Genomic DNA, 23,877 nt, shown 5'->3' with positions numbered 1-23,877 from the left:
AGTGCTGCACAAGTCAAAGGTTGCTCTTTTAATTTTTCTCCTTGCACACGCTGAATGAAACACGTATAACATTTAGCCCTTTATACAGTCAAACTGTGTAATGGAGGCGCGAGTTCCCTTTGTAATGAGACGCAGCACAGGTGTCAAGAATCCCACCTTGGTGCTGGGTGCAGCCTCCCGAGCGTTGTTATTTGCTGTACAGGAGTCTGCGCTGTCGTGTTATCCCCTGGCCTAGCGCCGTTAGCGCTGCCCATCTTCTGGCATCATGTAATGTCGGCCGGTGCGGTTCGCGATGACCATGAATCCCAGCCCCGCAGTGTCTTAACATTGTTAAAACACTGCGGGGCTGGGATTCAGGGCCTGGCGCAGCACATATGTTGGCCTCTCACACTCGGGTCCTTACACCCGCTTCAGACTGTGCGGCGTCATCTGATCCCTTATCGCATGCCACGGCCATGAAGCCGCACAGTCCGAACAAGGCGGAAGGAGAGGAGGGACAGGCGAACTGATGCACTGATCCTGCCCATCAATCACACCCTCGCAGTCCCAATAAATAAGACACCGAGGGGCGTTGTGCGGGTCAGGGCGGCCGCAGAGGCGCAGCCAGCCAAACAATGATGCCAGAAGACGGGCAGCGCTACCAAGGGGGTTGCAGCGTGTCATTACAAAGGAAAGTCACACCACCGGGACGGTTAAATGGTCACACAGAGGACACATTGCGGACGTGTTTTCAGTTCCACATGTGCGAGGAGAATACGTTTCTGAGCCACCTTGCACACATGCAGCATTACCGCTGTACAAGGTGGCTGGATAACGTAAAAACGCCTGGGGGAGGGGGGACAGGTTCCCTTCAATTTCAGTTCTTGTGTCTGCGTGGCTTTTGCAGGACACGATGCCGGCTGCACAGCAGGGGAACAGCTGGCGGTGCTGGACCCCACTGACACATTGGCTGGTGTTTTTCTCTGTGCAGCTAGCACATCTGGGCAAAAACTGGCGGTGTGTTAGAGCCCAGGGACAGCAGGAGGAGGAGCAGGAGGAGGAGGAGCAGGGGGAGGGGAGTGTAGGCCGAAGCCTGCACTGGCGGCAGCTTTGGGTGTGTTGTGTCTGCGTGGCTTTTGCAGGACACGTTGCCGGCTACACAGCAGGGGAACAGCTGGCGGTGCTGGACCCCACTGACACATTGGCGAGGTGTTTGGCTCTGTGCAGCCAGCACTTCCGGACAGCAACTAGCGTTGTTGGAGCCCGGGCTCTGCAGGTGGAGCAGAGTGTAGGCCGAAGCCTACTTGAACCGATTTCAAAGGTCACCTTTAACCCCCCCTCAGGGGTTAGAAAGTAGAAGAGCCACAGCTTATGCAGCAGTAGTGCTGCACAAGTCAAAGGTTGCTCTTTTAATTTTTCTCCTTGCACACGCTGAATGAAACACGTATAACATTTAGCCCTTTATACAGTCAAACTGTGTAATGGAGGCGCGAGTTCCCTTTGTAATGAGACGCAGCACAGGTGTCAAGAATCCCACCTTGGTGCTGGGTGCAGCCTCCCGAGCGTTGTTATTTGCTGTACAGGAGTCTGCGCTGTCGTGTTATCCCCTGGCCTAGCGCCGTTAGCGCTGCCCATCTTCTGGCATCATGTAATGTCGGCCGGTGCGGTTCGCGATGACCATGAATCCCAGCCCCGCAGTGTCTTAACATTGTTAAAACACTGCGGGGCTGGGATTCAGGGCCTGGCGCAGCACATATGTTGGCCTCTCACACTCGGGTCCTTACACCCGCTTCAGACTGTGCGGCGTCATCTGATCCCTTATCGCATGCCACGGCCATGAAGCCGCACAGTCCGAACAAGGCGGAAGGAGAGGAGGGACAGGCGAACTGATGCACTGATCCTGCCCATCAATCACACCCTCGCAGTCCCAATAAATAAGACACCGAGGGGCGTTGTGCGGGTCAGGGCGGCCGCAGAGGCGCAGCCAGCCAAACAATGATGCCAGAAGACGGGCAGCGCTACCAAGGGGGTTGCAGCGTGTCATTACAAAGGAAAGTCACACCACCGGGACGGTTAAATGGTCACACAGAGGACACATTGCGGACGTGTTTTCAGTTCCACATGTGCGAGGAGAATACGTTTCTGAGCCACCTTGCACACATGCAGCATTACCGCTGTACAAGGTGGCTGGATAACGTAAAAACGCCTGGGGGAGGGGGGACAGGTTCCCTTCAATTTCAGTTCTTGTGTCTGCGTGGCTTTTGCAGGACACGATGCCGGCTGCACAGCAGGGGAACAGCTGGCGGTGCTGGACCCCACTGACACATTGGCTGGTGTTTTTCTCTGTGCAGCTAGCACATCTGGGCAAAAACTGGCGGTGTGTTAGAGCCCAGGGACAGCAGGAGGAGGAGCAGGAGGAGGAGGAGCAGGGGGAGGGGAGTGTAGGCCGAAGCCTGCACTGGCGGCAGCTTTGGGTGTGTTGTGTCTGCGTGGCTTTTGCAGGACACGTTGCCGGCTACACAGCAGGGGAACAGCTGGCGGTGCTGGACCCCACTGACACATTGGCGAGGTGTTTGGCTCTGTGCAGCCAGCACTTCCGGACAGCAACTAGCGTTGTTGGAGCCCGGGCTCTGCAGGTGGAGCAGAGTGTAGGCCGAAGCCTACTTGAACCGATTTCAAAGGTCACCTTTAACCCCCCCTCAGGGGTTAGAAAGTAGAAGAGCCACAGCTTATGCAGCAGTAGTGCTGCACAAGTCAAAGGTTGCTCTTTTAATTTTTCTCCTTGCACACGCTGAATGAAACACGTATAACATTTAGCCCTTTATACAGTCAAACTGTGTAATGGAGGCGCGAGTTCCCTTTGTAATGAGACGCAGCACAGGTGTCAAGAATCCCACCTTGGTGCTGGGTGCAGCCTCCCGAGCGTTGTTATTTGCTGTACAGGAGTCTGCGCTGTCGTGTTATCCCCTGGCCTAGCGCCGTTAGCGCTGCCCATCTTCTGGCATCATGTAATGTCGGCCGGTGCGGTTCGCGATGACCATGAATCCCAGCCCCGCAGTGTCTTAACATTGTTAAAACACTGCGGGGCTGGGATTCAGGGCCTGGCGCAGCACATATGTTGGCCTCTCACACTCGGGTCCTTACACCCGCTTCAGACTGTGCGGCGTCATCTGATCCCTTATCGCATGCCACGGCCATGAAGCCGCACAGTCCGAACAAGGCGGAAGGAGAGGAGGGACAGGCGAACTGATGCACTGATCCTGCCCATCAATCACACCCTCGCAGTCCCAATAAATAAGACACCGAGGGGCGTTGTGCGGGTCAGGGCGGCCGCAGAGGCGCAGCCAGCCAAACAATGATGCCAGAAGACGGGCAGCGCTACCAAGGGGGTTGCAGCGTGTCATTACAAAGGAAAGTCACACCACCGGGACGGTTAAATGGTCACACAGAGGACACATTGCGGACGTGTTTTCAGTTCCACATGTGCGAGGAGAATACGTTTCTGAGCCACCTTGCACACATGCAGCATTACCGCTGTACAAGGTGGCTGGATAACGTAAAAACGCCTGGGGGAGGGGGGACAGGTTCCCTTCAATTTCAGTTCTTGTGTCTGCGTGGCTTTTGCAGGACACGATGCCGGCTGCACAGCAGGGGAACAGCTGGCGGTGCTGGACCCCACTGACACATTGGCTGGTGTTTTTCTCTGTGCAGCTAGCACATCTGGGCAAAAACTGGCGGTGTGTTAGAGCCCAGGGACAGCAGGAGGAGGAGCAGGAGGAGGAGGAGCAGGGGGAGGGGAGTGTAGGCCGAAGCCTGCACTGGCGGCAGCTTTGGGTGTGTTGTGTCTGCGTGGCTTTTGCAGGACACGTTGCCGGCTACACAGCAGGGGAACAGCTGGCGGTGCTGGACCCCACTGACACATTGGCGAGGTGTTTGGCTCTGTGCAGCCAGCACTTCCGGACAGCAACTAGCGTTGTTGGAGCCCGGGCTCTGCAGGTGGAGCAGAGTGTAGGCCGAAGCCTACTTGAACCGATTTCAAAGGTCACCTTTAACCCCCCCTCAGGGGTTAGAAAGTAGAAGAGCCACAGCTTATGCAGCAGTAGTGCTGCACAAGTCAAAGGTTGCTCTTTTAATTTTTCTCCTTGCACACGCTGAATGAAACACGTATAACATTTAGCCCTTTATACAGTCAAACTGTGTAATGGAGGCGCGAGTTCCCTTTGTAATGAGACGCAGCACAGGTGTCAAGAATCCCACCTTGGTGCTGGGTGCAGCCTCCCGAGCGTTGTTATTTGCTGTACAGGAGTCTGCGCTGTCGTGTTATCCCCTGGCCTAGCGCCGTTAGCGCTGCCCATCTTCTGGCATCATGTAATGTCGGCCGGTGCGGTTCGCGATGACCATGAATCCCAGCCCCGCAGTGTCTTAACATTGTTAAAACACTGCGGGGCTGGGATTCAGGGCCTGGCGCAGCACATATGTTGGCCTCTCACACTCGGGTCCTTACACCCGCTTCAGACTGTGCGGCGTCATCTGATCCCTTATCGCATGCCACGGCCATGAAGCCGCACAGTCCGAACAAGGCGGAAGGAGAGGAGGGACAGGCGAACTGATGCACTGATCCTGCCCATCAATCACACCCTCGCAGTCCCAATAAATAAGACACCGAGGGGCGTTGTGCGGGTCAGGGCGGCCGCAGAGGCGCAGCCAGCCAAACAATGATGCCAGAAGACGGGCAGCGCTACCAAGGGGGTTGCAGCGTGTCATTACAAAGGAAAGTCACACCACCGGGACGGTTAAATGGTCACACAGAGGACACATTGCGGACGTGTTTTCAGTTCCACATGTGCGAGGAGAATACGTTTCTGAGCCACCTTGCACACATGCAGCATTACCGCTGTACAAGGTGGCTGGATAACGTAAAAACGCCTGGGGGAGGGGGGACAGGTTCCCTTCAATTTCAGTTCTTGTGTCTGCGTGGCTTTTGCAGGACACGATGCCGGCTGCACAGCAGGGGAACAGCTGGCGGTGCTGGACCCCACTGACACATTGGCTGGTGTTTTTCTCTGTGCAGCTAGCACATCTGGGCAAAAACTGGCGGTGTGTTAGAGCCCAGGGACAGCAGGAGGAGGAGCAGGAGGAGGAGGAGCAGGGGGAGGGGAGTGTAGGCCGAAGCCTGCACTGGCGGCAGCTTTGGGTGTGTTGTGTCTGCGTGGCTTTTGCAGGACACGTTGCCGGCTACACAGCAGGGGAACAGCTGGCGGTGCTGGACCCCACTGACACATTGGCGAGGTGTTTGGCTCTGTGCAGCCAGCACTTCCGGACAGCAACTAGCGTTGTTGGAGCCCGGGCTCTGCAGGTGGAGCAGAGTGTAGGCCGAAGCCTACTTGAACCGATTTCAAAGGTCACCTTTAACCCCCCCTCAGGGGTTAGAAAGTAGAAGAGCCACAGCTTATGCAGCAGTAGTGCTGCACAAGTCAAAGGTTGCTCTTTTAATTTTTCTCCTTGCACACGCTGAATGAAACACGTATAACATTTAGCCCTTTATACAGTCAAACTGTGTAATGGAGGCGCGAGTTCCCTTTGTAATGAGACGCAGCACAGGTGTCAAGAATCCCACCTTGGTGCTGGGTGCAGCCTCCCGAGCGTTGTTATTTGCTGTACAGGAGTCTGCGCTGTCGTGTTATCCCCTGGCCTAGCGCCGTTAGCGCTGCCCATCTTCTGGCATCATGTAATGTCGGCCGGTGCGGTTCGCGATGACCATGAATCCCAGCCCCGCAGTGTCTTAACATTGTTAAAACACTGCGGGGCTGGGATTCAGGGCCTGGCGCAGCACATATGTTGGCCTCTCACACTCGGGTCCTTACACCCGCTTCAGACTGTGCGGCGTCATCTGATCCCTTATCGCATGCCACGGCCATGAAGCCGCACAGTCCGAACAAGGCGGAAGGAGAGGAGGGACAGGCGAACTGATGCACTGATCCTGCCCATCAATCACACCCTCGCAGTCCCAATAAATAAGACACCGAGGGGCGTTGTGTGGGTCAGGGCGGCCGCAGAAGCGCAGCCAGCCAAACAATGATGCCAGAAGACGGGCAGCGTTACCAAGGAGCTTGTTGCGTGTGTCAATACAAAGTCAAATCACACCTGAGGGACGTTTTAATGGTCACAGAGGACACATTTTAGACGTGTTCACTTCAACATGGGCAAGGAGAATAAGTTTCTGAGCCACCTTGAACACATGCAGCATTACTGCTGTTCAAGGTAGCTGTAAAACATAGAAACACCTGGGGGAGGGGGGACAGGTTCCCTTCAATTTCAGTTCTTGTGTCTGCGTGGCGGTCGCAGGACACTTTGCCGGCTACACAGCAGGGGAACAGCTGGCGGTGCTGGACCCCACTGACACATTGGCTGGTGTTTTTCTCTGTGCAGCTAGCACATCTGGGCAAAAACTGGCGGTGTGTTAGAGCCCAGGGACAGCAGGAGGAGCAGGGGGAGCGGAGTGTAGGCCGAAGCCTGCACTCGAGCAAGTTGAAAGGAAACCTTTAACCCCCCCCCCCCCCAGGCGTTTGTAGCTGAAAGAGCCATTGTGTACAGCACTAATGCTGGAAAAGGTAAACTTAGCTCTTTTAATTATGGTCCTTGTACATGCGGAACCTAACATTTATGAAATGTGTCCCCACACAGCGTTAAACCGTCCGGTAGGTGGAACTTTCCTTTGTCGTGTGACGCAGCACAGCCATCATTTTTACCCCCTTGTCGCCGTTCGCCCCCTCCTCAGCGTTGTTTGAATCTGTCCCGGAGCCTGCGCTGTTAGGTTAGCCCATGGCTATGCACACATGTTGCGCTGCCCGTCTTCTGACCTCATTTGGTGTCAGGCTGGCTGCGCCTGTGCGGGTGCGTTGGCCGAGATCCCGCCTCGCAGTGTCGTCTCATGTAATCCCACCGCGGGCCTGTGATCTGTGCCCGTGCGCAGTGCATATCCTCTCCTCTCACTCCCCTCCCTACGGCTTTTTCAGACTGTGCGGTGTCACGGCCGTGGCATGCTATTAGGGACCAGCTGACATCGCACAGTCTGAAGAAGCCGTAGGGAGGGGAGTGAGAGGAGAGGATATGCACTGCGCACGGGCACGGATCACAGGCCCGCGGTGGGATTACATGAGACGACACTGCGAGGCGGGATCTCGGCCAGCGCACCCGCACAGGCGCAGCCAGCCTGACACCAAATGAGGTCAGAAGACGGGCAGCGCAACATGTGTGCATGGCCAAGGGCTAACCTAACAGCGCAGGCTCCGGGACAGATTCAAACAACGCTGAGGAGGGGGCGCACGGCGCCAAGGGGGTAAAAATGATGGCTGTGCTGCGTCACACGACAAAGGAAAGTTCCACCTACCGGACGGTGTAACGCTGTGTGGGGACACATTTCATAAGTGTTTGGTTCAGCATGTGCAAGGAGCATCACGAAAAGAGGCACTTTTTCCCTTTGCATCATCATTACTGCTGCACAAGGTGGCTCCTTCAGTAACAAACGCCTGGGGGGGGGGGGGGTCAGGTTCCCTTACATTTAACTTGTTGTGTCTGCGTGGCGGTCGCAGTACACGTTGCCGTATACACAGCAGGGGACCAGCTGGCGGTGCTGAACCCCACTAACACATTGGCGAGGTGTTTGGCTCTGTGCGTACAGCACTTCTGGACGGCAACTGGCGGTGTTGGAGCCCAGGGACGGGTGGAGGAGGAGGAGGTTGGAGGAGGTAGGAGGGATTGCCACACACACAGCAGGGGAACAGCTGACGTTACTGAACCCCAATAACAGAGGAGGGACTGTTGACTGTGCGTACAGCACTTCTGGACGGCAACTGGCGGTGTTGGAGCCCAGGGACGGGTGGAGGAGGAGGAGGTTGGAGGAGGTAGGAGGGATTGCCACACACACAGCAGGGGAACAGCTGACGTTACTGAACCCCAATAACAGAGGAGGGACTGTTGACTGTGCGTACAGCACTTCTGGACGGCAACTGGCGGTGTTGGAGCCCAGGGACGGGTGGAGGAGGAGGAGGTTGGAGGAGGTAGGAGGGATTGCCACACACACAGCAGGGGAACAGCTGACGTTACTGAACCCCAATAACAGAGGAGGGACTGTTGACTGTGCGTACAGCACTTCTGGACGGCAACTGGCGGTGTTGGAGCCCAGGGACGGGTGGAGGAGGAGGAGGTTGGAGGAGGTAGGAGGGATTGCCACACACACAGCAGGGGAACAGCTGACGTTACTGAACCCCAATAACAGAGGAGGGACTGTTGACTGTGCGTACAGCACTTCTGGACGGCAACTGGCGGTGTTGGAGCCCAGGGACGGGTGGAGGAGGAGGAGGTTGGAGGAGGTAGGAGGGATTGCCACACACACAGCAGGGGAACAGCTGACGTTACTGAACCCCAATAACAGAGGAGGGACTGTTGACTGTGCGTACAGCACTTCTGGACGGCAACTGGCGGTGTTGGAGCCCAGGGACGGGTGGAGGAGGAGGAGGTTGGAGGAGGTAGGAGGGATTGCCACACACACAGCAGGGGAACAGCTGACGTTACTGAACCCCAATAACAGAGGAGGGACTGTTGACTGTGCGTACAGCACTTCTGGACGGCAACTGGCGGTGTTGGAGCCCAGGGACGGGTGGAGGAGGAGGAGGTTGGAGGAGGTAGGAGGGATTGCCACACACACAGCAGGGGAACAGCTGACGTTACTGAACCCCAATAACAGAGGAGGGACTGTTGACTGTGCGTACAGCACTTCTGGACGGCAACTGGCGGTGTTGGAGCCCAGGGACGGGTGGAGGAGGAGGAGGTTGGAGGAGGTAGGAGGGATTGCCACACACACAGCAGGGGAACAGCTGACGTTACTGAACCCCAATAACAGAGGAGGGACTGTTGACTGTGCGTACAGCACTTCTGGACGGCAACTGGCGGTGTTGGAGCCCAGGGACAGGTGGAAAAGCAGAGGAACACAATGTAGGCCGAAGCCTGAGAAAGTCGAAAGGGAACCTTTAACCCCCCCCCAAGGCGTTTGTAGCTGAAAGAGCCAGCTTGTGCAGCACAAAAGATGCAAAAGGAAAAGGTGGCTCTTTTCATCATGCTCCTTGCAAACACAGAACTAAACACTTATAAAATGTGTCCCCTGCAACCGTAAAACCGTCCCGGATGGGGGACTTTCCTTCGTAATGTGACGCAGCCCAGCCGTCATTCCTACCCCCCCGGCGCCGCGCACCGGCTCCTCAGCGTTGTTTTATTCCGTCAAGGAGCCTGCGCTGTTATGTTATCCCGTGGCCAGGCACACTTAGCGCTGCCCGTCTTCTGGCATCATTTGGTGTCTGGATGGCTGCGCCTGTGCGGCCGCGCTGGCAGAGAGCCCGCCTCGCAGTGTCTTCTGATTTAATCCCACTGGGGGCCTGGGATCCATGGACATGCGCAGTGCATATCTGAACCTCCACCTCTCACTCATCTCCCTATGGCTTCTTCAGACTGTGCGGTGTCACGGCCGTGGCATGCTGTTAGGGACCAGCTGACACCGAACAGTCTGAAGAAGCCATAGGGAAATGAGTGAGAGGTGGAGGTTCAGATATGCACTGCGCATGTCCATGGATCCCAGGCCCCCAGTGGGATTAAATCAGAAGACACTGCGAGGCGGGCTCTCTGCCAGCGCGGCCGCACAGGCGCAGCCATCCAGACACCAAATGATGCCAGAAGACGGGCAGCGCTAAGTGTGCCTGGCCACGGGATAACATAACAGCGCAGGCTCCAGGACGGAATAAAACAACGCTGAGGAGCCGGTGCGCGGCGCCGGGGGGGTAGGAATGACGGCTGGGCTGCGTCACATTACGAAGTAAAGTCCCACCTCCGGGACGGTTTTACGGTATCAGTGGACACATTTTATAAGTGTTAAGTTCTGCGTGTGCAAGGAGCTAAACAAAAATAGCTACCTTTTCCTTGGGCAGCATTACTGCTGCACAAGGTGGCTCTTTCAGTAACAAACGCCTTGGGGGGGGGGGGACAGATTCCCTTACATTTCAGTTGTTGTGTCAGCGTGGCGGTCGCAGGACACATTGCCGGCTACACAGCTGGGGATCAGCTGACATTACTGAAACCCAATAACACTGGGTCGTATGTTTTGACTGTGCAGACGGCACGTCTGAGCCTCAACTGGCGGTGTTGGAGCCCAGGAATTTAAGTTCAGGTGGTAGAAAGATGAACACAACAGGAGACCTGGATAACGTATACAGTGACCTAATTATTCAATCAGGAGGAGGAGTGGCAAATTCCGGCGAGATCCAGGCCTTGTTCATTTTCAGGAAAGTAAGCCGGTCAACGTTATCGGAGGATAGTCGCATGCGACGGTCAGTTAGTACACCACCTGCAGCACTAAAGACACGTTCCGATAATACACTGGCCGCAGGGCAAGACAGCACCTCCAATGCATACTGGCTTAGCTCTGGCCATGTATCCAGCTTTGAGACCCAAAACTTGAAAGGGGAAGAGCCGTCTGGGAGTACAGCAAGAGGGCAAGACATGTAGTCTGTCACCATCTGACGGAACCGTTGCCTCCTGCTGACTGGAGCCGTCTGTGATGGTGTAGACTTTTGTGGCGGGCACAGAAAACTGTGCCACAGTTCGGCCATACTGGTCTTGCCTTGGGCAGAGGCACTGCTTCTGCTCCCTCTTTGTGCAGAGCCTCCACCACGGCCTGGACGCACTGAGCTGCTTTGGAATGCACTAGCAGCACTTCTCTCAGTTGGAATGGAGAAGATGATGGAATTGACCAGTGTGTCTTGGTACTCCCGCATTTTTCGCTCCCGGTTCAACGGTGTGATGAGGCTTTCTACGTTGTCCCGGTAGCGAGGATCGAGGAGGGTGAACACCCAATAATCAGACATGTTGAGAATGTGGGCGATGCGGCGGTCGTTTCTCAGGCACTGCAGCATGTAATCCACCATGTGCTGCAGACTGCCAACTGCCCAAGAAACGCTGTCCCCTGCTGGAGGCGTGATCTCTGCCCGCTCGTCATCACCCCACCCTCGCTGTACACACTGAGTACTGGACAATTGTGTAACTCCCTCCTCTGGACGGATGTCTTCCTCCTCCATTGACTCCTCCTCATCCTCCTCACAAACGGTCCCCTGCCTACGCGTTTGTGAGGAACCACGTGGCGCTGACTGTCCAGAAGATGATGGAAATGGTGAATCCTCATCCTCCACCTCTTCCACAACATCATCCCTTAGCGCTTGCAGTGATTTTTCAAGCAGGCAGATAAGGGGGACAGTCATGCTGACTAGTGCATCATCTGCACTCGCCATCCGCGTGGAATAATCAAAGGGACGCAAAACCTGGCAGACGTCATTCATAGTGGCCCACTCTGTGGTTGTGAAGTCTGTACGGCGCTGACTGCGACTTTTTTGCGCCTGAAGCAGCTGGTACTCCATTACAGCTTGCTGCTGCTCACACAACCGCTCCAACATATGTAACGTGGAATTCCACCTGGTAGGTAGGTCACATATGATGCGATGTTCCGGCAGGCGGTGTCGGCGCTGCAGAGCCGCAATGCGCGCTTTTGCCGTGCTGGAACGCCGCAAGTGAGCACACTCTAGGCGGACCTTGTGCAGCAGTGCATCAAGATCCGGATAGTCCCTCAAAAAGCTCTGCACGACCAAATTGAGCACATGTGCCAGACATGGGATGTGAGTGAGGTTGCCGAGGCCCAGAGCTGCCACCAGATTTCGGCCATTATCACACACTACCATGCCTGGCTGGAGATTCGCTGGCACAAACCACACATCGCTCTCCTGCTTGATGGCATTCCAGAGCTCCTGCGCTGTGTGGCTACGATTCCCCAAGAAAATTAATTTCAAGACGGCCTGTTGACGTTTGGCCACGGCTGTGCTCATGTCGGTCGTAACAGGTACACGTTCATCACGGGTCCATGTGGAGGTGGACTGTGACGGCTCCTGCAGCGATGATTCTGAGGAACTGGTGTAAGAGGAGGAGTCAATGCGTACAGAATGGATTCCTGCAATCCTTGGAGTGGGCAGGACACGTCCTGCGCCACTCGCACGGTCTGTACCCGGCTCAACGACATTAACCCAATGGGCAGTGAGGGAAAGGTATCGCCCCTGTCCATGTTGACTGGTCCACGCATCGGTGGTGAGGTGGACCTTGCTACTGACGGCGTTCAGTAGCGCGTGTTTTATGTGTCCCTCCACATGCTTCTGCAGGGCAGGGACGGCTTGCCTGCTGAAGTAAAAGCGGCTGGGCACTTTGTACTGTGGGACTGCCAATGACATGAAGTCACGGAAGCTGTCAGTCTCCACCAGCCTGAATGACAGCATTTCCAGTGACAGAAGTTTGGCAATGCCTGCAGTCAGAGCCTGTGCTCGTGGGTGGTTTGACGAGAAAGGCCGCCTTTTCTCCCATGCCTGTACTACCGATGGCTGTAGACTGGGCTGGGAGTGTGTGGATGACTGGGAAAGTGGCGCTGCGGGTGGAATTACAGCGGGTCTCTGGACAACAGGGGCAGAGGTTCTTCCACGGCGATCCTGGGAGGACGCCGAACCAGCTGCGTGTGAGGTAGAGGAAGAGGCAACACGAGCTGAAGAGGTGGTAGCTGCCGCTGTTGGTTGGCCTACCTCTTCAGTGTGTTTTTCTAACTCCGCCGGGTGCCTGTTGCGCACATGTTTCCACATGTTGGAGGTATTGAGGTTGCTGACATTTCGACCTCTTTTGACTTTTTGATGACACACGTTGCATCTGACATAGCAAATGTCATCTGCAACTGTGTCAAAAAAGGACCAGGCACTGCAAGTCTTGGGAGCGCCCTTTTTGGCTTTTGGAAGAGACATGCTCCTAACGGGTGCCAAAGCGGAGGCTGCAGGATCCGCAGTCTTCCCCCTCCCTCTCCCTCTTTGGGCCGTACGGGGAATCTCTTCCTCAGAGCTGCTCCCACCACCTTCCTGTCCCTCACGCCAAGATGGGTCGAGGACCTCATCATCTACACTACCCTCTGCCCCCAACTGCTCCTCCTGGGTAGTCTCAGCAGCAGAGCACGCACCAGTAAGTGGCACCTGAGTGTCATCATCAGCTGATGCGGCCTGCGATGTGGTGACCGGAGCCACTGGCCCACCCGCCTCTTCAGAGGAAGACAGAAAAAGCTGTTGGGCATCACTGCACCCTGCCTCTTCTTCCATTTCTCCAATGCTGCTTGGCTGGCCCCCTGTTTCCAAGCCAAGAGATTCAGAGAACAGAAGTAGAGACGGCTCCTGTCCTGGGCTCTCTGTCTGCCTGGGCAATTTGGCAGGTGGTGAAGAGACAGATGGCTGCTCTCCAGTGCTCTGTGTCTGAGAGGATGTGGCACTAATGGAAGTTGATGCATTAGCTGCCATCCATCCGACAACAGCTTCAATTTGTTCTTCACGCAGCAGCGGTGTACGGCGCTCGGACACAAAGCTTCGCATGAACGACTGTTGCCTGGTGAAAGTGGGTGCTGATGAGTCACCGGTGCCCGCAGCAGGCACAGAATCCCCACGTCCCCTCCCTGCTCCGCGACGGCTCCCACGCCCCCGTGCCTTACTCACTGCCTTCTTCATCTTGGTTGACTGATAAAGATAAGCAGAAAAGTACTAACGGATTTGTGTGCTTATTCCTGAGCAACTCCTCCTAACAGGTATAAGAAGCACTAATTATCTAAAGTGTGGACTAGACACAAATATGAGCTAATGTGGCCTACAGAAATGTAAAGTGGTGTAACTGGTGTGTTTGGTGAACTTTATTATTTATTTATTTTTTGGGGGCTGAACTGACAACAGATAGAGCTGCAGTCACACGGAGACCGTGCAGACAGACGTAAACGGCGCTACAAGGCCCAAAAACCCTCCTCTACTTTATCCTATGTAGTGTTTTTCCACAAATTAGCTGGAGACGGGTGGAAAGACACTAATAGGATTTTTTTGAATAAATTAGCAGCAGACTACACTATTTTGAAAAAAAAGAAAATTGATTTGGCGGTATGACGCAGTGAAAAACCCTGAGCTGGAGACAACCAGGCTACAGCTGCTCACAGATTACAGGGCGAGCTGCAGTCACACGGAGACCGTGCAGACAGCCGTAAACGGCGCTGCAAGGCCCAAAAACCCTCCTCTACTTTATCCTATGTAGTGTTTTTCCACAAATTAGCTGGAGACGGGTGGAAAGACACTAATAGGATTTTTTTAAATTAATTAGCAGCAGACTACACTACTTTGAAAAAAAAGAAAATTGATTTGGCGGTATGACGCAGTGAAAAACCCTGAGCTGGAGACAACCAGGCTACAGCTGCTCACAGATTACAGGGCGAGCTGCAGTCACACGGAGACCGTGCAGACAGCCGTAAACGGCGCTGCAAGGCCCAAAAACCCTCCTCTACTTTATCCTATGTAGTGTTTTTCCACAAATTAGCTGGAGACGGGTGGAAAGACACTAATAGGATTTTTTTAAATTAATTAGCAGCAGACTACACTACTTTGAAAAAAAAGAAAATTGATTTGGCGGTATGACGCAGTGAAAAACCCTGAGCTGGAGACAACCAGGCTACAGCTGCTCACAGATTACAGGGCGAGCTGCAGTCACACGGAGACCGTGCAGACAGCCGTAAACGGCGCTGCAAGGCCCAAAAACCCTCCTCTACTTTATCCTATGTAGTGTTTTTCCACAAATTAGCTGGAGACGGGTGGAAAGACACTAATAGGATTTTTTAAAATTAATTAGCAGCAGACTACACTACTTTGAAAAAAAAGAAAATTGATTTGGCGGTATGACGCAGTGAAAAACCCTGAGCTGGAGACAACCAGGCTACAGCTGCTCACAGATTACAGGGCGAGCTGCAGTCACACGGAGACCGTGCAGACAGCCGTAAACGGCGCTGCAAGGCCCAAAAACCCTCCTCTACTTTATCCTATGTAGTGTTTTTCCACAAATTAGCTGGAGACGGGTGGAAAGACACTAATAGGATTTTTTAAAATTAATTAGCAGCAGACTACACTACTTTGAAAAAAAAGAAAATTGATTTGGCGGTATGACGCAGTGAAAAACCCTGAGCTGGAGACAACCAGGCTACAGCTGCTCACAGATTACAGGGCGAGCTGCAGTCACACGGAGACCGTGCAGACAGCCGTAAACGGCGCTGCAAGGCCCAAAAACCCTCCTCTACTTTATCCTATGTAGTGTTTTTCCACAAATTAGCTGGAGACGGGTGGAAAGACACTAATAGGATTTTTTAAAATTAATTAGCAGCAGACTACACTACTTTGAAAAAAAAGAAAATTGATTTGGCGGTATGACGCAGTGAAAAACCCTGAGCTGGAGACAACCAGGCTATAGCTGCTCACAGATTACAGGGCGAGCTGCAGTCACACGGAGACCGTGCAGACAGCCGTAAACGGCGCTGCAAGGCCCAAAAACCCTCCTCTACTTTATCCTATGTAGTGTTTTTCCACAAATTAGCTGGAGACGGGTGGAAAGACACTAATAGGATTTTTTTGAATAAATTAGCAGCAGACTACACTACTTGGGAAAAAAAAAAAAAAAGGAACAGTATGAGGCAATGAACCACCCTCCCTGAACTGAATACAACCAACTATGGATGGCCTATGTGGCTGCACTCAGACTGGAGACTGGGCTGCACTCACACACACACACACACAGACCCTGCAGATCGCTGTGAAAACAGCGCTACAAGGCAAAAGCAAGGTGAATAGTAGGTGAACACAGCGGTTGCTAAATTAGCCTTTGGAAAGCACAAAGAAGCAAATCGCTATCTCTAAACTGTCCCTCAGTCAGCAAACAGCGTCCTGTCACTAACTGAATTCACAGCAGAGTGATCGCAAAATGGCGCCAGCGACTTTTAAACTGCATCATGACATCATTACACCAGCCAATCACAGCCTTGCCAGTAGTTTCATGCCCTCCATGCTAAACAGGATGTGCCCACACTTGGAATCAATCTCATTGGCTGAATTTCTGCTTTTTGAATCTTAGAACTTCCGATTCCGGTATCCGATACGCGGCAAGTATCGGAATCCCGGTATCGGAATTCCGATACCGCAAGTATCGGCCGATACCCGATACTTGCGGTATCGGAATGCTCAACACTAGTGGTCACACATGATCACTACCCTACCCATAGAAGTGAATGAAATGGTGGTCACACATGATCACTACCCTACCCATAGAAGTGAATGAAATGGTGGTCACACATGATCGCTACCCTACCCATAGAAGTGAATGAAATGGTGGTCACACATGATCGCTACCCTACCCATAGAAGTGAATGAAATGGTGGTCACACATGATCGCTACTCTACCCATAGAAGTGAATGAAATGGTGGTCACACATGATCGCTACTCTACCCATAGAAGTGAATGAAGTGGTCACACATGATCGCCATGCCAGTCATAGAAGTGAATGAAATGGTGGTCACACATGATCGCTTTACTAAAAGGTATTTATTATGACCAGTATCACAGCGTGTTTCGCCTCTATCCAGCCTTCATCTGGGGCATCGCCTTGGTGCTTTCTCCTGATGAAGGCTGGACACAGCTGAAACGCTTTGTGATACTGTTCTTGATAAATATCTTTCATGATCAAGGACCCCCACGGATCATAGATTAATTTCTTGGTGCTGGGTCATCTATGGTGCCCCCTCCGGCAGACCCTGCACAGCCATTGCTGACCTCATTGCTTCCTTATTCCTCCGCAGGCATCGAACAGCGCTTCCTACATCCAAGATGCATTCCAGCTTCTGCTTCCTGTGCTTGAGATCTCCCACATCCAGAGCAGGACGGGCTCTAAGGGGGTCTAGGACGAGACCCTCGCCCTCCAGTCTGGGACACGCGGCAGGTTTAGAAGAAACTAGGAAGCGAAAAAACAAAATTTTGAGGGAAGATTTCTACTTTTGACTTGTATCACTAAAATAAGTGTCATGTGTCCGCGAGCTCTACACTTCATGGTTTACCGTTCTGACGTTAAAGGGGTGATAAGACGACTGACCGGGGGTGGGGGTAATCGAGAATCGCATCTGTCGCTAACATTTTCCGTTTTCCGCACTGAAATCGGCGGCCCCTTCAGAACTGGAAGGGTCCTCTTAGTTGATAAATGAACTTTCACAAGCAATATGGGGCTATCCTGCTGTTATGGAGCTCATAAGCCATTGTGTGACTTGTAGTGCCTCCTACAGACAGTCCTGAGTGTGGCAGGGGCGACTGAACTTGCGCACCACATTTGCACTAGTTTGCATGAAGCCACGGTAAAACTGCACTGTATAATGTAGGACAGCAATGAGGCCGACATACAGGTCCTTCTCAAAAAATTAGCATATAGTGTTAAATTTCATTATTTACCATAATGTAATGATTACAATTAAACTTTCATATACTATAGATTCATTATCCACCAACTGAAATTTGTCAGGTCTTTTATTGTTTTAATACTGATGATTTTGGCATACAACTCCTGATAACCCAAAAAACCTGTCTCAATAAATTAGCATATTTCACCCGACCAATCAAATAAAAGTGTTTTTTAATACCAAACAAAAAAACCATCAAATAATAATGTTCAGTTATGCACTCAATACTTGGTCGGGAATCCTTTGGCAGAAATGACTGCTTCAATGCGGCGTGGCATGGAGGCAATCAGCCTGTGACACTGCTGAGATGTTATGGAGGCCCAGGATGCTTCAATAGCGGCCTTAAGCTCATCCAGAGTGTTGGGTCTTGCGTCTCTCAACTTTCTCTTCACAATATCCCCCAGATTCTCTATGGGGTTCAGGTCAGGAGAGTTGGCAGGCCAATTGAGCACAGTAATACCATGGTCAGTAAACCATTTACCAGTGGTTTTGGCACTGTGAGCAGGTGCCAGGTCGTGCTGAAAAATGAAATCTTCATCTCCATAAAGCATTTCAGCCGATGGAAGCATGAAGTGCTCCAAAATCTCCTGATAGCTAGCTGCATTGACCCTGCCCTTGATGAAACACAGTGGCCCAACACCAGCAGCTGACATGGCACCCCACACCATCACTGACTGGGTACTTGACACTGGACTTCAGGCATTTTGGCATTTCCTTCTCCCCAGTCTTCCTCCAGACTCTGGCACCTTGATTTCCGAATGACATGCAAAATTTGCTTTCATCAGAAAAAAGTACTTGGGACCACTTAGCAACAGTCCAGTGCTGCTTCTCTGTAGCCCAGGTCAGGCGCTTCTGCCGCTGTTTATGGTTCAAAAGTGGCTTTACCTGGGGAATGCGGCACCTGTAGCCCATTTCCTGCACACGCCTGTGCACGGTGGCTCTGGATGTTTCCACACCAGACTCAGTCCACTGCTTCCTCAGGTTCCCCAAGGTCTGGAATCGGTCCTTCTCCACAATCTTCCTCAGGGTCCGGTCACCTCTTCTCGTTGTACAGCGTTTTCTGCCACATTGTTTCCTTCCAACAGACTTACCATTGAGGTGCCTTGATACAGCACTCTGGGAACAGCCTATTTGTTGAGAAATTTCTTTCTGGGTCTTACCCTCTTGCTTGAGGGTGTCAATGATGGCCTTCTTGACATCTGTCAGGTCGCTAGTCTTACCCATGATGGGGGTTTTGAGTAATGAACCAGGCAGGGAGTTTTTAAAAGCCTCAGGTATCTTTTGCATGTGTTTAGAGTTAATTAGTTGATTCAGAAGATTTAGTTAATAGGTCGTTTAGAGAACCTTTTCTTGATATGCTAATTTATTGAGACAGGTTTTTTGGGTTATCAGGAGTTGTATGCCAAAATCATCAGTATTAAAACAATAAAAGACCTGACAAATTTCAGTTGGTGGATAATGAATCTATAGTATATGAAAGTTTAATTGTAATCATTACATTATGGTAAATAATGAAATTTAACACTATATGCTAATTTTTTGAGAAGGACCTGTATACCGTCACATAAAGGAATGTTTTCATGGTCACTTCTATGGTCGTTTAGTGTAATATTCAGATGATTATGGAGGAGGTTAGTGAATGGTTCCCTGGTGGCCCAGAGTAGTGGAGGGGTTATTGGCTGACCAGGGTGGTCCATGAGTTAGTGATTAGTTCACACCTAGTCTACACTTGGGTTGTTGCCTCCATCTGCGCCAGGCTGGGGTAGAAGATTGGGGTCTGTATTTGGTGGTCTAGTGGCTCACTCAGCTCCCCAGGCTTCATTAATGTGTCCCGTCACTCGTGGTGTTCTGCTTCCCTTCCTACCCTGCACATATACAAGTGCCAGGCGGCCATATACAGGACCGTGCGGCGGTTCTCTCTGCGATCAGGCTTAGTGCTTAGTGAGCGATCAGCCCAGTCATTAGAGAGAAGACTGCGGGCGATCCGACAAGACTTTTTCATGCACAAATACATAGTATTTTTTCTAGATTTGCAAATGGTTGATTTATTCCTCCATTAATCGATTTTCCATTTGATCTACAGAAGAAGACGGCATTTCGTGGTCTTAAAGGGGCTCTCTGGGATTGTTCAAAAACGAACTATGGGCTGGAAACTATACATACATGCATTATATAGTTATATATAATATACATAATAAGAAATACTCGCATATAAAGTCCACCTAGTGGACCCTGATGGTCCTGCAGCAAAGAAACCACATGACCACTGCAGTCAATCACTGGCCTCAGTGGTCACGTGCAGCCAATCTCCGGCCTCAATGGTAATATTTGCTATCATTGAGGCCAGTAATTCACTGGATCTGTCCCATAAATGATGGACGTGATGTCATCGCGGTAGGGGATGACATACGCAAGCGTCTGTTGCTTTATTTAGTAATTTATTTTTAATATGCCATTTATAATATATACATGTTCTGTGGATGTGAATAAAGAAAGCAATATTATAAAATCCGTGCAGAAAACGGACGCTGAAATCTTCATTCAGTACAGTTACATTCGTTCAGCATCTGTTGGCACACATGAAAAACTCATTTTCCAACCCATTAAACCATATGAAACAGACAGCGCTCGGCTGACACATGGACGGCATCCGTGTGCTGCCCGTTTTCTTCCATTGATTTGAATGGGCGAGTTTGAACCCTAACTTTTTTACTTTTGTGAAAAAAAAATCGGTCCTCAAAAAACAGACGTGTGAACAGCTCCAGAGACTATAATGGGTTTTGGCTAGGACACGTATGTCGAAAAAGTTGTGTGAGCCCTTGAGGTTCTCATCCTAATATCATTTCACCGGAAAACTCAGTAAAAACCACTATTGGATCGTAAGATCGCTGCGGATTTATCTGTTGCGTAAATGAGACTGATTTATGACTTTGCAATGCAAAGAGTGAAATCTGCAGCGTAATCAGTGACAAAATCTGCATGCAACACGCTGATTTTGGTGCAGATTTGAAAACCGGATTAAGCCTATGTTCACAGTTTGCCGCTTTTTTTATGCAAATTAAAAGCTGCTTTTTACAGAACCAGGTAAAGCTATGAGATTTCAGATATTTCATGCACACACTGCAGCCCCGGGGACTCGGAACATATTTTTCGAGCATGCTCAGATAACACCTCATTCGAGCAGGTTCGCTCATCACTTCTCGCAACAAGCGGTTTTGGTGACTAAAACGTACTTTATTACACATGTCCCGTGCACAAAGCACACATGTAATTTGCACCTTCTAAAACAAATACTGTAGACAAAAATGATGAAAATGCCGCACTTCGGGATGTGTGAAGGTCATATGGATGATGCCCACAATATGCCATCCTGAAATGCGTGGGCAGGACCGCCGGCTGTAGATGACTGACTCCATCTCATCTTTCACACACGGAATCAATAAAGTAGTAATAACTGACACCATGGAGCCACGGACCGCGCGCTGAGCCCAGGGTTGTCAGGGTCTTACTACGGCTATGCCATACGTCACCCCTGCCGCCTCAGCCACTCAGGAGCCAAATCTGTATTTTTCTGTATGTATATTTATATTTGTGTGGCTACAAAACCTGAAATAAAAGCCAATTAACGTTTAACCTTTGTGACTGGTGTGATGGGGGACTGGGGACATCCCATCGGATCTGTCGGGGCGCAGAATTTTGGGGTCTTGGAGTGATTCATTTCTCAGCTTAGGCCTATATTATGGGAAGGGACACCTTTTGGGGACAATTTTAATATATATTTTTTTTTTAAAGGGGTTGACAACTACTAGGACAACCCTTTGAGTTCAATGTTTGGCCACGATCAAATAAAAATGGCTTATACATATCTTCCATGCCGGCGCCGTTCCGACAGTGTCGGCACTCGCGGTCCCGGGACTCTCGTGTGGTGGAACGACACGTGGTGCCTGGCGCCCAATCAAAGCTGGCATCGCTGTACCCTATTTCATAAGACTTGAACATGAAGAAGTCTAAGATCAGCGGAAGTCCTGACTTGATCATCATTTTGTACATTGGTGGGGGCAGTCACACCACTGCTGATTGGGCGCCGGGAACCATGTGTCGCGCAACCGCATGAGAGTCCCAGGACCACGAGTGCCGACAATGCTGGAACCGTGCCGGCATGGTAGGTGAATATAGGCTTTTTTATTTTATCGGGGGCCAAACCTTTAGATCAGGAAAGGGTTGTCCTAGTAGTGGATAAACCCTTCAACTACATGTATTCTTGGCTAAAAATCGTTTTTATCATTGAGTTTCATTAAAAATGTATCATCGCTTGCCTTCTGTAGCTTGTGTGCTGCACCGACTATTGCTGGCTGTATGTACAATGAGCGAACTCATTTGTAACTCTTTTATCTGAACTTTTCTGAGCTCCTCTCAGCTGATTTATGACCACATCAAAGCTGATTTGCAAGGAAACAAAGAAGCTGTAAAAGCAAAATGGTGCAAAATTTTTTATGAAACCCAATAGCAAAAATGATTTTTATACAACGAGCGTACAAGGTATTCCCAAGAAATGTTTCCATGATCTCGCCCCCTGGAGCACAGACCCTATAAAAGTTAATCGATTTATCCTATTTTGTTCGCCCATTATTTGGTAACAGAACCCCAGTGCCGTCCATGCCTGACGCAGGATCTTGCAGGCAGTCTCTGATATAGGGGCCCCAGGCATCCTGCAGCAAAGTTCCAATGACATTTGGAAAATCCTTGTCCTACAGGTAAAACCGGATGTCTATCTCTATCTGTTTTACAGCTGGAGGTAAAAAAGTTTTTCTTAAAAAAAAAAAAAATAAAAATTAAGATTTCTTCTGATTGACAGCAAGCAAAGATGACCATGTTGCTGCTCCACCGATTCTGGAACAGTTTTTCCTTTCCTTCTTTGCCCCTCTGTTCCAAAGTTATGTTCCCTGGTATTAAAGATGGCATTTTTTTTCATCTTTTTTTTCCTTAACATGTTAACACAGTAATATGGAGTCAGCCCGGTTCCAGATATACAGCTTCCATTCTTCTGGTAAGACTTTTCGTAATATTTTGGCGGTGTCTGTGGGAATTTTTTGGCCATTCCTCCAGAAGAGCATTTGTGAGGTCAGACTCTGATGTTGGAGGCGAGGCGGCGCCCAGAATCTCCCTTCTACGTCATCCCAAAGGTGTTGGATGGGCATGAGGTCCAGGCTCAGTGAGGCCGGTCAAGTTCTTTACAAATAAAAAGTATGGGATATACCGTAATCCCCAGCATGTCCAAGCATGGGAGAAAATCCCAAACTCCCCACTACGGTTACGTTATTACTTCACAGTGGGCGATGAGTCTACCCGTCACCACCTGGAAGGTTGGGTCATAACACACTGGGTGGATTCACACCGGCCTTCATTTTCTCCTCCAATTTGCATATCTTAAATTTGCCATAAAAATACCCTGGAAGAATTAACATATTTTAGAGAAATCCAAGAAGGGATGACTGTGCGATGTCTTCTGTTCGTTAAGGTGCCAGTTATTGCGACTTGACGCAAACTGAGAGGGACAGAATCCTTGAAATGAGAGACCTTGTTTTAATTACTCGGGTGGATAACAGTGCACGTAGGCTGTGATGTCTTCACTGTTCAACGTTGTGTGTCCAAGTGGTTGGCAGAACAAAGACGAACCGACCGCAAGACGTGCACAGAGGCGAACCTCTGCATGGACTGATGTTCAGATTAGAAGAATGAGACGTAGTCATCCATTCTACACAGTCAAAGTAATTAGACATCACATACCGAGCTTAAGGCGTCAAACATTGTCCATACAAACCATCAAAAGCTGTTGGCACAACATTGGGCTTAAAGCCAGACTTTCAGCTACAGGTGCCCATTGACCTCACTCCAGCACATGGTGTAGAGCAAGACGGTAAAGGAGGTTTATCTTCCTCTGCTTTGGTCTTGAAAGCAATAATAGCTGGAGATTGGTCTACAGACTACAATGGCAAAGCCATAAAGTGGCCTTCACCGGTCCTGCTCCTGGGATTATGGTATACAATGGCATAATGTATGATAACCGAACCCCTCTAGTCTTTATTCCAGGTACATTAACACTTTGGCATTACATTGATTTGGTCGTGGAACCAGTGGTACGGCCATTTCTCCAGCATGTCCAAGGAGCCATTTTTTCAACATGACAAATACCAGCCCTGCTGTGAGCAGTTTGAGTGGCATAAATGTGCTACCATGGCTGCAGCGTCTCCAGACTTGTCCTCCATCGAACACATCTGGGACGTCATTGGTCGGCAATTGTAAAGTGAGCTGCCAGCAGCGGATCTTGATGATTTGCCCCAGAGGATTCAGCACGGCAGAACGTTCCTCAGACGACCATTAATAACCTCATTGACAGCAGTCAAGGCTGTAAGTGTGGGGATTTCTGCTCATACTCCATACTGAATAAATCTTGAAGTTTAGGAAATTTTGTTTCCATTTTTTCATC

General features: G+C 50.9%; 1 protein-coding gene across 1 annotated transcript in view; it reads left to right on the top strand.

The window, feature by feature from the left end:
* The window catches only part of FAM114A2 (family with sequence similarity 114 member A2), a 59,227-nt gene extending 38,206 nt beyond the window's left edge, over nt 1–21,021 (top strand). The window contains exon 14 of the mRNA XM_077266393.1: nt 16,743–21,021. Within this exon, the coding sequence (XP_077122508.1) occupies nt 16,743–16,844 (102 nt within the window). The 3' untranslated portion in view covers nt 16,845–21,021. The remainder of the gene's footprint in view (nt 1–16,742) is intronic.
* Nucleotides 21,022–23,877: the final 2,856 nt, after the last annotated feature.

This window comes from Ranitomeya variabilis, chromosome 5 (assembly GCF_051348905.1).
Source record: "Ranitomeya variabilis isolate aRanVar5 chromosome 5, aRanVar5.hap1, whole genome shotgun sequence".
NCBI lineage: Eukaryota > Metazoa > Chordata > Amphibia > Anura > Dendrobatidae > Ranitomeya > Ranitomeya variabilis.
This window is presented reverse-complemented; position numbering and strand designations above follow the sequence as displayed.